The 13,925-nt window shown below is 51.0% G+C and overlaps 1 protein-coding gene across 2 annotated transcripts in view; it reads left to right on the top strand.

The window, feature by feature from the left end:
• DGCR2 (DiGeorge syndrome critical region gene 2) overlaps positions 1 to 13,925 on the top strand; it is a 45,636-nt gene that overhangs the window by 28,820 nt on the left and 2,891 nt on the right. For both annotated transcript variants that reach the window (XM_028147025.2, XM_054712821.1), the window contains exons 5-9: positions 1,047 to 1,123; positions 3,599 to 3,775; positions 7,283 to 7,486; positions 11,124 to 11,276; positions 12,241 to 12,477. In XM_028147025.2, the coding sequence (XP_028002826.2) occupies positions 1,047 to 1,123; positions 3,599 to 3,775; positions 7,283 to 7,486; positions 11,124 to 11,276; positions 12,241 to 12,477 (848 nt within the window). The remainder of the gene's footprint in view (positions 1 to 1,046; positions 1,124 to 3,598; positions 3,776 to 7,282; positions 7,487 to 11,123; positions 11,277 to 12,240; positions 12,478 to 13,925) is intronic.

The raw sequence follows: 13,925 nt of genomic DNA, 5'->3' as shown, positions 1-13,925 counted from the left end.
GGGTGGATGTAAGTTCATGGAAGAGCGAGAGGGCCCAGCCCCGTAGGTAGGGAAGCACCCTGTCTCCTTCAGGTGGGCGTGTGCATGGCAGTAGGCTGAAGGGGCAGAGGGGCACAATGCCATGGCTCCCCCAGTGTTGGACTTACTGAAGGCATCTCCAGGGCTGGACTGGAAGGCTTGGATGAGGGGCACACACTCAACAGGTGGCTGTGGCAGTCGACCAGGTTCGCGTGCACCGCCCCCTCAGTGCTGTGACTTGTGTTCTGGGGAGCAGTTGCAGGCCTGGGCGAGCTGACTCTGAGCATGTGAGCATGCGAGCATGCTTTTACCCGCCCCTGCAGTGTGTACTTACAGGTGTTTGGTTTTTATTGAGATTAATTCACATGCCATAAAATTCACTCCTTTAGAGGGTACTGTTCTGTGCCTTTAGTGCAGCAGTTGCCAATCAGTGGTCTGCCGACCACTGGTGGTCCATGAGGTCTGAAAGGTTGGTGACCGCTGCTTTAGTGTATTCATAGGGCTCTATGTCCATCGCAGATAAGGTTGGTCTTGCTTAGAATTTGAAAGCTTTTTTGTGTTTTTGTTTTGTTTTAAGTATGTTTTTTATTGATTTCAGAGAGGAAGGGAGAGGTAGAGAGAGATAGAAGCATCAGTAATGAGAGAGAATCATTGATTGGCTGCCTCCTGCACCCACCCAACACCGGGTCATGACCCTGACCAGCAATCAAACTGTGACCACTGGTTCATAAGTCGACGCTCAACCACTGAGCCACACCGGCCGGGCTGAAAGCTTTCTTGGATCAACTAATAAGACAGTCTTGGCAGGAGTCACTCAAGATCAAACTTTTTCTGACCTGTGAATTTATTCTTTAGAATTTTAATGTATTTTATTAAAAGTAAGTATTTAAAAACTTTAAAAAGTCATTAGCATTTTGGAGGCTCAGTACTTTAATGGTCAGTGTAACTATTAAAATACACTCATGCACAATCAGTGGCTGCTTTCCTGCTGCCATGCTAAGGTTCCCTGCATTTCTGCCCTCTCGCAGGTTGTGGGTTGGCTACCAGTATGTCGTCACCAGCCGGAACAGCTCCTTAGAAGGCCACTGGGAGGTAGCATTCAAAGGTAAGCCTTTCTGGGCCCTGGCCGGATAGTTCAGTTGGTTAGTGTTGTCCCGAAATGCCAAGGTTGCAGGTTTGGTCTTCAATCAAGACGTAAGTATCAACCAGTGAATTCGATGTTTCCCTTCCTCTCTCTAAAAATCAATAAGTTTAAAAAAAAGAAAAAAGGGTAAGCCTCTTCTGAAAAGAGTTGTTGAGTATGAAATTGAGGTTTACCATCCTGAACAGGATATAGTGCTAGGGTCTCCTCTCTTTCCCCCACCCCCTCTCATCCATAGTGCCTGGCCTGTTAGGGGTACCTGATGCAGGGGACATGGAGAGGAATGGGCCCCACATCACGGGAGGGCTCTGATGACCAGCAGGCCCTCTTCCAGGCTGGGGTCTTTTCTGGAACACATGGTTGCTTCTTACTTGGCCAGATTTTTAGACTCACCATCCTCCTTTTACAGTTAAGGACTTGAACTAGGGCATAAAAATGAGCATGCAAAGTGGGCAGCTGGCATGAGCCAGGGAGGGAAGGTCAAGCTTTCTAGGACAGAGTTCGGAAATCCAAAACTTGAAGGAAAGCTGTCAGGCAGATAGAATTAAAATAGAGGAGTTTGCTGGAGCCAGAGACAGGGATCTTCTCTGACTCCTCTCATACTTCACTCCCTTTCAAACGTGTCCAGAATCTCATCACTTGTTGCCAGATTGCAGCCACCAGATCTGCCATTAGTCACCTAAATTACTGCAGCCACCACTGCCAGCCTGGTCTCCTTGCTCCCACCCCCACCCAGCCCAGTCTCCTCACATGGCTGCTCGAGAGTCCTCTACTCCTCTGCCCCAGCTGTTTGTGACTCTCCTCCCGCAAAGACACTGCCCTCACTGAGGCCTGCAGTGCCCTTTCCCTCTGCCGTCCCCTTCCACCACTCTCCCGCCCTCCTCGTCAGCCACAGGGATGCCTGCTCTTCTCACCTTCTCTTCCCTTGGGTCACCTTTGTTCCCCTTGCCGCCCTCCCTGGGCCACTGCCTCCTGGCTCCGGCTTCTTCCAGGGCAGTGCCGGAGAAGCAGTGTAGCCAGGCTGGCCCTGGCTAGTGTCTGGGACTGGCTTGGGGATTAAGTGGAGCCTGCTGTGCCAGGCTGCCTGGACGGCACAAACAGGGATTACGGTGAACACCTGCTTCCCTTGGCAAGTCTGGAATTGCGGTGGGCCGGAGGCCGGCACCCAGGCTGTTCTTAGCAGAACTGGATTGCAGGGCTGCTGGCAGCGGCGCACTCCACGGCACCTTCCTGCCTGGAGGACGAGGAAGCCTGGCCTGGGTTTTTCCAGACTCCACCTGAACTGTCCCTTTTGTTGCTGCTGGTATACCTTGCTGCATCGCTGTAGTAAATCTTAGCCAGGTCTATGGCTGGATGCAGGGTCCCTTGAATCCTAGCAAAACAGTGAGCCTGTGGGTGACGTGAGACCCACCAAACCCAAGCAGTCAGGAATGTTAGTGTAGCCCTCGTCCTCCATTCTCTGTTCTGAGGCTTGCCTTCACCTCTGTGCTGCAGCTTTTTTTTTCCTACAGCAGCCATGACCTTCCGACATGTATACTTATTCTGTTGTTCAGAATCTGTCTTCACTGTTTACTTCCCCGCCCGCCACTCAGATGTCAGCTCCACAAGGCAAGTTGTTGTTGCATTGTCACCTGAGTGCCTGATTACAGGATTAGGGCTTGCTAATATTTGTTATATCAGAGGGAGAATGATCAGGAGACTGTACTAGATTATGGGACTTAGAAAAGAGGCTTAGAGGTTCATGGCTCCCTCCCCCAACACCCCTGCACCCCCACCCTGGGGTGCAATGGTAGTGTGGTTTCTGATCACCTGATTTCCAACTTGGAATGCAATAGCTGAGTGGATTATAGACAGTCTTTCTGGAGCTGGGAGTGGGTCCCAAGGAGCCTTCCAGGAGTTCACCAGGCCAGCTGATGCTCCGAGTGGGTTTGGGGCCATGTTTCTGCCTAAATTATGCATTCACGGCAGAAGCAAGGGCTTCTTCTTGAGCCCTCTATTTATCAGTCAGTACTCTATTGTAAAGGTGAACTTTCCTCTCCCCTCTTTATTTATTTGTTCATTTTATTCATATGAACTCACACATTTTCATTGTTGTGTTATTACCCATTGCTTCACTCTTCATGTTGTTGTTCTGCCTTTAAACATCCCTGGCTAAGTACAGTCCTCCTCTGGCTCTCAGCCCAGTAGGTTTGTTCGTGTGCTTGCCTCCCTGGCCTACGGAGCATGGCCCCCATCGCCCAGTGCTGAAACCTGCTCTCCGTGGAGCTCAGGGGGGTTGTGAATTAATGCCGTAACTGCAGTACAGCTCTGTTTGGTGGTCCATGAGCTCTCTGATTGATGGTCCACTTCAGGGGGCCTCAGTCCCTGTGAAGACTGCACATGGTTTGGATGTTGACATTATGTTGCAATAACCAGCCCTCCCTTTTGTCTCCCCTGTAGGTTCCTCAGAGGTTTTCCTGCCCCCAGACCCCATCTTCGCCTCGGCCATGTCTGAAAGTGACAATGTGTTCTGCGCCCAGCTCCAGTGCTTCCACTTCCCCACCCTCCGCAACCACGATCTGCACAGCTGGCACGCGGAGAACTGCTACGAGAAGTCTTCGTTTCTTTGTAAAAGAAGTAAGCCACCTTGAACTTGAGTCCTTTAGTGAGCTGGAAGGAATGGTGCTTCTTGTGACAATGTGGCTTTCTAATTTCTGGACCTTGATGTCAACTTTGAGTGGACTTACCATTTTATAGCAGGCAGCAGGCGCGCTGGGCCTGGCTCACACCTTCCTCTGAAGGTGCACAGGTGCCTTGGGGGTGAGGGCTAGAGCCTGGGCTGGGACCCAGGGCTGGTATGAGCCTGACTGGCCTGCTACTTAGTTCTGTTACCTAAGCAGCGATTGCCCTTTCTGGCCCTCATTTCTCTTTTCCCAGGACAGAGGTGATAATTCCTCCCCACCTGGATGTTAGTAAACTAAATGAGAATGGTGACAGGACTTGCCAGATATTGTGGTGTCTAGGTGCCTCTGACTCCTTTGGTCCCCTCCCCCTCCTCTCCTGGGGTCTGTGTACGATCCCTCACTCTGCTTCCGTGTCCTGTCTGGACCGCTTCCCCTCCAGCTGCTCCCTCTGCCAGTTCTCACCCACATTCCACATCAGGCTCTTTTCCCGCTTCGGGGCTAGCACTGTGGTTGTGCTGACCGAGGGAGGGCTCCCTTGCCTCACCCAGTCCCCTCTGCCATGAGTGGGGGATGGAATCGTACCCAGATGCAACCTGGGAGGCAAGGGCAGGTCATCGTTCAGTTTCCATCTGCTTAGAGATTTTCCTGTTATCTGTTATTGATTTCTAGTTTGATTCCATTATGGTCAGAGAATTTCTATGTGATAAGTTATTTAAATTTGTTGAGATATGTTTTATGCCTCCAGGTTACTGTCTGTCTTGGTGAATGTTCCATGGATGCTTCAGAAAAATGTGGCTTCTGCTGTTAGGTGGGGAGTGAAAGAGTGAGAGCAAGTGTGTGTGTGTGTGTGTGTGTGTGTGTGTGTGTGTGTATTAGATTCTATTGATTGATTGTGATGTTCAAATATTCTATATCTTTGCCAATGTTCTGTCCAGGAGTTCTATCAGTTGTTGAGAGGGAGGTGTTGAAGTCCACAAGCAGAATTGTGGAATTGTCTGTTTCTCCTTTGAGTTCTATTGTTTTTTATTTCACAAGCTGTCCTTTTGACATGTTCCTATCATTAAGGTTAATTTTATACTCTGTGGAATTAGCCTTTTCTCCAAGCGAGGACCTATGTACTAATTATGCTCATTGCTTTTACGACGTCTTCAGTGGACAGAGCTAAGATGTGTGTGTGTGCATGCATGCTTGCGCACATGTGTGTATACATATGTCTTGGGTACAGATTTTTCATATTGTTTTAGTTCCTTTAATGATTAAAGAAATCATTTAAACGTATTCAGTTTTCTAGTTATATTTTAGTTCATTTTGGTAAATCATATTCATCTAGGGCATTGCCCATGCAATATAAAATTTCTAACTCATTGCTACAAAACTCTCTTAGCATTCTCTTTGCATTTTTGAGGCATTTATATGCCTGTCGTTATGCCCTCCTTTTTACTTATAATATTACTTATACTGCCTTATGTATTGCTCAGTCTTGCTTGCCTCTTTGATTCATCTTTACAAAGAACCAGTTTTGGGTGGTCATTGATTCTCAGTGCTTTGCATTTGTTTTCTGTGCCATTCATTTCTGCTGCAAATTTTCATCCTTTTACTGTCATTAGGTTTATTATTTTCTTTTTCTGAGTTCTAGAGTTAGATTCTTAATTTTTAGTTCCTCTAATGAGAGGCGTTTAAGGTTCAGTTTTTTTCTACACATGCAGATATACAAACAAAGTGCATAAATATCAAGTGCAAGTTTTATTAATGTGTACACATACGAACCACTTCCCAGATCAGGATGTGGAGTATTGTCGGCACTCCAGAAGAAGCCTGTGGATGCCCCTACCTAGCCATTATGTTTACCCCTTCTAGGAAGCCATGCTGTCGTAGGTTAATCACAGATTATATACCGTATTGACTAGTAGTCTCTAATGTTGTGGCTTAATCATACTGTGGTCAGATAACATTATGTGTGTTTTTTTCTTTGTTAGAACTTATTTTGTGGTCTTAAATTGGGTTTGTTTCGCTGTGTTAGCTCTTTGCAATGATCCTATTGAAGTTTGTTGCACTTCTCAGATGTACAGGATTTATTTTTTTTTATTTTTTTATTGATTTTAGAGAAGAAGGAAGAGGGAGAGAGAGGTAGAAACATCCATGATGAGAGAGAAACATCGATCAGCTGCCTCCTGCACACCCCCTACTGGGGATGAGCCCGCAACCAAGGTACATGCCCTTGACCGGAATCGAACCCGGGACCCTTCAGTCCGCAGGCCGACGCTCTATCCACTGAGCCACACCGGCCAGGGCTCAGATGTACAGGATTTAGATTTTCAATGAATTTAAGAAATCTTCAGCCATCGTCTCTTCAGATATTTTTTTTACTCCTTCTCCTCCCTTCTCCTGTTGGTCTTTCTGTTTTGTGTATAGTGGTTCATTTGATGTGTCCCATTTTGCTGTCAGTGATCTCTCATTTCTCCTCATTCTTTTTCTTCTCTGTTCTAGCAGAAAACAATTTTATCTGCGTTTCTTGCCCTGGAAGTTCTTGAGCACTTGAGTTGTGTAGATTTGACTCCAGTTTTAAGTGAGGCATAGACCAATGGTGGTTGAATTTCTGAAATTTTTGTAGACATTCCTACCCTATTTAGAGACAGATGCTAACTTCCTTTTCATGTCCCTTTGTCTTTCAGTGAGCATGCATCCCTTTGGACACCACCTCCGCCTCATCCCTAGTTCCTTTCCCAAGCATCTGTAATATCTGCCAGCTTAAGGCTCTGAGTTCTCAGCTTCCTCCTTACTCTCTAACCATGGTCATTCCTCTTCTAATCCCAGGTTATCTCTGCACAGAGCTTACTGTGAGTGCCTCAGTAATGGACTGAATGGACTATCTTCCCGAGCAGTAGCAGCAGCTTCTTGGGAGACTCATTCAAAACACATCCTGATTTTGAAATGGTTAATACATGCAGCAGGTGCATCTTAGAATTGAGAAACTCTCAAAACTAAACTGCTTAGGCATCTTTTTATTATTATTATTATTATTGATTTCAGAGAGGGAGGGAAGGGAAAGATAGAAACATCAATGATGAAAGAGAGTCATTGATTGGCTGCCTTCTGCACATCCCCTACTAGGAATTGAGCCTGCAACCTGGCATGTGCCCTTCACCGGAATCGAACCTTGGACCCTTCAGTCCACAGGCTGACGCTCTATCCACTGAGCCAAACCAGCTAGGGCTTATGTATCATAAAAGCAGACACTTCCATGGGCTTTCCCCTGGAATCTGGCACTCTCTGTTCTAGCTGTCTAGGTTTGCAGCGAGGTGTGCCCTGTCCTCACAGAGTGCTGTAGTGATCTCTCTTGAACAGCACTCACAGGAGGGGGTTCTCAAGTTCATCTTGCCAGCTCCTCTGTTGTTTGTGGGGAGACTCGGGGCTGGTTCTGTTGGTAACATACATTTGTGTTTGTGTGTGTCTATTGCAGGTCAAACGTGTGTTGACATCAAGGACAATGTGGTGGATGAAGGGCTCTACTTCACCCCCAAAGGAGATGACCCGTGCCTGAGCTGCACCTGCCATGGAGGGGAGCCAGAGATGTGCGTGGCTGCCCTCTGCGAACGGCCCCAGGGCTGCCAGCAGTACCGCAAGGACCCCAAGGAGTGCTGCAAGTTCATGTGTCTGGACCCAGGTGAGACTGATGCTGGGTCACAAGTCAGCCTCCCCATTCAGGGCCAGAGGCTACATGGCCCATTGCTTCCTCAGTGGCAGGGGCTTGTGAGAGGTGGAGTTCACAACACGTGGCATAGCAGCGATGGCAGCATTTGCCCACAGAGCTGTCTCACAGGCTTTGATGGGCAAATACTCTAATGAACCGGTGTCTCTCATACAACCTGGCCTCCTCTAACTGCTATCTCTCAGGTTGGCTCATTTTAGCTGTTGGGTTACAAGTGTTCACTGATGAACTTGAATTTGAGTGTGGCTGTATGTTCACAAATCAACTGCAATTGATGACTTCAGAACTATCTCCTCTCCTTTTAAGACTAAGAGCAAGACTTCCAACTTACATCTCAGTTTGAGCTTTTCCTGTTTTCTGAGTATGGTGATGTGGTGGGTAGTGACAAATTTCATTACTTAACAGTAATCAATTTTTGCTGTTAGAATCTTTAAGGAAAAGATTAAATATAAAACTCCTCACTAGGTGGCGCTTTGCAGGTGAACACTATGCAACACGTGGTCTCTGGGTGATATTTCTTCCACTTTCAAAAGAGACCAGCAGGTGGGGCTTCTGCTCTGTAGGACCATTAGGACACATCACAGTTCATACGGTATACTGGATGGTTCACCACACCAGTGCAGCTGACATCTCTGTATGAATTCACAATCTCAGGAGAAATGTAAACAAAAAGCATAAATTTGTTTTCTGTCTTGGCTGCCACAGTACGAGAGTGACGTGGGCAGAGACTTGTGAAAGGCCCTGGACTCAGGCCCTGCAGAAAAGCAGCTTGGGAGGGCGTGGTAGCTCTCTCCGTCCCCTGGGGCCCCCATGGATGAAAGCTGGTTTGCCTAGTGCTAGTGGGAACTGGAGCTGGCACATGAGAGCCACAACAACAACTGTTCCAGAGAGCTGTCAGGAAGGCTGCTGGCAAGAGGGCAGATCAGTGTCAGAAGCTACTTAAGGCTCAGCAAAAGGGGGTACTGTGGCCCATATCCCATCAGAGGTGCACAGTTGGCTGTGGAGAGTACAGAGACCATGTATGACCAGATGTAGATATACAAGAATGACCGGTCTGTGGGCTGAGTGGCTTGTGAAGCCCGCCCAGCCCTGAGGACTTCTCAGGAGGCCAGGGCCCTCAGGACATCTGGGTAGTCCCAGAGCTACTGCAGGCCACTCCTGTGTAGCCAGACAGCATAGCCAGGCCTTTCCCTGCCCCTTGCCTCGGCCTTGTTGCTGCAGGCTCCTGACAGCCTTCCAGGTCAGGTGCCTTCTCCTGGGAAGTGTCCACACTTCCCCAAGGATAGAGGTACTGCCACCAAAACTGGAGACACTGGGAAGTGTCCCTTTTAACAAGGCAAGAGTGTCTGCTCTCACTACTCTGTTCAGGGTTGTACAGGATATCAGGGCACATGCCCAGGAGGCAGCCGATCAATGATTCTCTCTCATCACTGATGTTTCTTTCTCTACCTCTCCATTCCTCTCTAAAAACAATAAAAAAATATTTTAAATAAAATAAATACATATTTAAAATAATAATAATAATAATAATGCTAGGCTGGCCTGGTCAGTGTGGCTTGGTTGAGTGTCATACCTTGCACCCAGGGATCGCTGGCTCAATTCCCATTCAGGGCACATACCTGGGTTGCTGGCTCGATCCCCAATAAGAGATGTGCAGGAGACAGCCAAACGATGTTTCTCTTTCATCGATGTTTCTGTCTCACTCTCACTCTCCTTCCCTCTCTCTCTGAAATCAGTAAAAACAAATTTTATAAAAAGAATGCTAGGATGGAGGGTGATGCCAGAGCCCTCCACGGAGATGCTGCCTGGGCCCTGAGACCCCACTGCCTCTGCCCAAAGATTTTGGGTACAGTCCAGACTCCGGCTCTGCTGAAACTGTTATGGAACACCAGGTCCTCCACCATGGAGCTGGCCAACAGCAGGGACACGACCTCAGCCTCGCTTAAGCAGGGACTATGGCCCAGGGTAGAGATGAGCAGGGTGAGCAGATCAGCCGCATCTCAGGTTTATCCCTGTGTGAGGACTTGCTCCCAGTGTGTCTCTCCTCCCTGTCCTCTAGATCAGCGGTCGCCAGCCGGTGGTCCGTAAGGTCCGAGAGCTTGGTGACCGCTGGTTTAAGGAAACCTTTGGAGCAGCGGTTGCCAACTGGTGGTCTACCGACCACTGGTGGTCCGTGAGGTCCAAAAGGTTGGTGACTGCTGCTCTAGATCATGAGTGCCAAAATCGAGCCTTTGGCAGTGCTGAACACACTTCGATATATCCAGGGTTCCCCACCAACAGAGAGGGTTAGTAGAAGTAGGGTATGGGGAGGTCCAGAATTAGAACAGCCACTGATGGACAAGAGAAGGAGAGGGGGTGTAAACGGACTCTGAGGGCCCAGTCGAGCGCACATTCTCACCCTCCTCCCTGATCACCGGCCTCCACGTCCAGCACTGCTGAGTATTAAGGAGGAGCAAAGAACTCTGGGAGCGCCCTGATGGGGCTGGAGCCCAGGTCTGAACTGGGGCCAGCCACATTGCCCCATTGAGCCTCAGTTCCCTCTGTATAGGGACTTTTCTCCTCCTTCGTAGGGTTGTGAGAAATCAGAGAGGTGCTGGATGCTACGGCCTGATGTACAGCCCTGTTCTGTTTGGCACCTCCTATCAAGCTCCTGTTGTGGCTTCTAGGGGCTCACCCAGCAATAGGGATGAGTGGGCTCACGGGCCTCTGAGAAAGACTGAGGGAGGCGTGAGCCCCCTCTCTGACCAGGGAGATGGCTCCCATGACACCTGATGCAAGGGGGGGCGGGCCACATAACCCATCTCGTATTTTAAAACTTCCTGGCCATGAGCTGCTTCTCTCTGTGGTGGTATTATAGTACTAGTGACCCAGTGCACAGATTCATGCACATTGAAAGGATATTAATTAGATGGTGGCTGGTGGGGCAGGACTGGGTGAGACAGGCCGGACATACTCTGGAGCCAACCTCCTGTGGTCCCTCCCCTGCGTCGTCAGAGAAAGTGGGGTCCCTCAGCCTGGATTGTGGGGATCGGGCTAAAACCAGCTCTCTGACATCCCCCAAGGGCACTCTGCAAAGTTGCTGTCGTACAGGGTGTGGAAGGCAAGTGTGCAGTAAACCAGATTCGGGGCCAACAGCGCCCCAGCAACAACATAACCCACGGCCGAAGGTGGAATCACACGGCCCCACGAGGAATCGGGCTTCCTTCTCTCTGGTTTCGGGGTGCATCACCCGAGAACCACCCCTGCCAAGTCATTTCAGCTTAGCAGCTCCTGCATTGAGTGTCTGCCCCCTGGTGGTCACTGAGTGTCGTAGCAACCGGTCGGATGGTCAAACACTTAGCATATTAGCCTTTTACTGGTGTGTGTGTGTATATATATATGTGTGTGTGTGTGTGTGTGTGTGTGTGTGTATGTATATATTTTTGATTTTCAGCTTTCTTGTTTCTATCATCATAAGATTGTGTTGGGAAATAAGTTGCCTTGTCCACATGGTTGTGTGGTGGAGGGCCATGGCCTTCTCATAGCACTGAGCATCTGGGATCAGGACCTCCTTTTCTGAGAGCAGCGGGGTTTTTCCCTTCTCCTCTAACAGATGGCAATAGCCTGTTCGACTCCATGGCCAGTGGGATGCGTCTCATTGTTAGCTGCATCTCCTCCTTTCTCATCCTGTCCCTGCTGCTTTTCATGGTCCACCGGCTACGCCAGAGGCGCCGGGAGCGCATTGAGTCCCTGATTGGAGCAAACCGTGAGTGCCCCAGCCCCTGCCTGTGATGGCTACAGTGCAGGCCTGCCCTTGGCTGTGTCCCCAGGGAGAATGGGGACACAGGAAGCAGGAAGGTGCAGGGAGGAAGTGGAGGACAAGATGGAGGGTGCCGAAAGGCATCCCTGTCCCACCCACCCACCCACCCGCTCCTGGGCTGAGTGCACACCTGGGCACTAGAGGAGCTCTTTGCAGGACCGAAATCAGAGTCCACAGGCACGTGGAAGAAGGGCGTGCCTCCAGTGCCCGCTGACTCTGCGCTTCCCCGCCCTTGCTCTCTGAAGCAGTCTGGCCTAGACCATGAGTGCGGGCCTCCTGCTAGGAGAAGGAATCAGCAAATGCCCGTGGACATAAGGCAACTTAGAGAGTGTGGCTCACCCTCAGTTCAGTTTGCCTGCAGTGGCCTATGCCCCCAATAGAGCTGAAATCATCCCTTGTGTCAGCGAACAAGCCAGGGCTCCCCAGTCCTGTGGGGCAGGGCAGGTGCGGGCAGGCAGGAGAGGATTCAGAATCAAGGTGGCAAGAATGCTGAAGGCCCTCACTAGCTTCCATTAGGGGCCTTGGTGTCCCTGGGGAGCCCGGGTCAGGTCTGAAGTGTGGACTAACCAGGTTTTCCACCTTCTTCAGTTCTCACGAGTTGCAGGGTGGGCAGAACTTCAAGGCAATCACGGGCTAGACACCCAGAAACATTTTAGAGCTGGAGGGGTGTGGCAAGGGCTGGAGCACAGCATGTGAGTGACGAGCGGGAATGCACTGACCGGGGAAGGAGGCACTGGGCGAGTATCGGGACTGGTGGGCAGCTAGGCACAAAAGTGTGACAGTCAGAATGTCTGGCCGAGGGGGGGTGGGGGGGGCAGGGCCTAGGCTTGGGGGAGGCAGGGCTCAGGAGCTGAGTGGTGCATCTTCAGTGACATGACCCTGTTGCTTGTTTCTCACTCCCATTGCCCAGTGCACCACTTCAACCTTGGCCGGAGGATCCCCGGCTTTGATTATGGCCCAGACGGGTTCGGCACAGGCCTCACGCCGCTACACCTTTCTGATGATGGAGAAGGCGGGACTTTCCACTTCCATGATCCTCCGCCCCCCTACACTGCGTACAAGTACCCAGACATTGACCAGCCTGATGACCCACCGCCACCCTATGAGGCCTCCATCAACCCTGACAGCGTGTTCTACGACCCTGCAGGTGCTTCCCCCACAGGGCGAGGGAGCAGCCTGTCACCAACCACCTGGCCTGCAGGGCCAGCGTCTCAGGGGTCCTCCCCGGCGCACAGGGCTGTGAACTCTGCTTCCTCCAAGCCTTCTGATGCTGTCTCTGGTTTTCCCTTGAAAGTGGAACTGCCACCTGTGGGTTGTCAGGCTTTTCCCAGGGGTGCAGGTGCAAATGACTGCTGACAGTGGTCACTGATCACCCTGCCTCTTAACCTCCGCCTGGGAGCACATATTAGCAAGCAGCCCTCGGACACCCAGTCCTAGCTCTGTGGAGGGAGACCTGGGAACCGGGCATTGGCAGTCATGGGGTAGGGCTGGCACAGAGCCAACTGCTGGGCTGTGAAGACACGTGCACGTGTGGTAAGCTGAAGAGGCAGCTTTGTGGCATGGGAGGAAAGCATCAGCTTGGTGATGTTGGGCCAGTTACCTGAGTGTGTTCCGCCCAGGGCTGTGCAACAAAGAAGGGATTGCAGGAGCCTTGCCCATTGCCTGGCTTGCCCCTGTCCCTGGTGTGTAGTGCAGATGTCCCACTCTTTTCCCTGTGTGTTACCCTGTAACACACACATACCCCCACCGTACATTGCAGGCAGTGCCCCACCCCAGGGCTGCTGGCTCTTTGCATACCCACACAGCACAGCAGGATGGTGATGTGAGGCCGGCACTGCTGTGTTCTGTGTGCTGTTTGTTCATTTGTCGGCCAGAACCTCTCCTGGTCTGTGTGGGCAGGAGAAGTTTGGATTTAACCCCAGCCCTGGAACGGGTTGTCACCATCTGCTGTCAGGGGGACCCGGGTAGAACAAGCTTCCTACCAGGGATGCTGCTGGGGACCCAGCGCCTCCATGGACCAGGCTGCAGGGGAGCAAATGGTCCCAGGGCAGGGCAGCAGGACTGCTGAGCCCATGGGGGGTTGGCCAGGAGAGGGACACAGACGGCCTGGGGCCCTGAGCTGAAGGAGAGCCTGTGGTGGTAAGGAGCAGGCTCGCCTAAAGGAGTGAAGGAGTGGGCTGCTGTAGAGCGGCTGTCAGACCAGAGCAGTCTGCAGGCCCCTGCACAGTTTGCGGGGCTGCCTGCCCGGGCCCCATCTCATGTTCTCATGCTCTTGTTCCCATACTCCAGCGGCAGCTTCTGGTCTGGGGGCTGTGAGCACTGTTCCACCGGCCCACCTACAGCCCAGTGATGCCCTAATGTCACGTGGGTCCTGGTCCAGCCCCCACTGAATCTGAAAGGGTTTCCTCGTCCCCTACCTTGATTCTCCTAACTCTGTCAAAGTATGTACCAGCCACACACTGGGGCTTGGTCATGACTGTCCCCCTGCGCCTTGCACCGTGACAGCTGCGAACGTGGCAAGGGTGAGGGGTGAGCACAGCAGAGCCACAGCTTCAGTGGGAGCATTCAGGCAAGATAAGCGTCCCCCAGTTCTGT

Source organism: Eptesicus fuscus, chromosome 23 (genome assembly GCF_027574615.1).
Source record: "Eptesicus fuscus isolate TK198812 chromosome 23, DD_ASM_mEF_20220401, whole genome shotgun sequence".
Lineage (NCBI taxonomy): Eukaryota > Metazoa > Chordata > Mammalia > Chiroptera > Vespertilionidae > Eptesicus > Eptesicus fuscus.
This window is presented reverse-complemented; position numbering and strand designations above follow the sequence as displayed.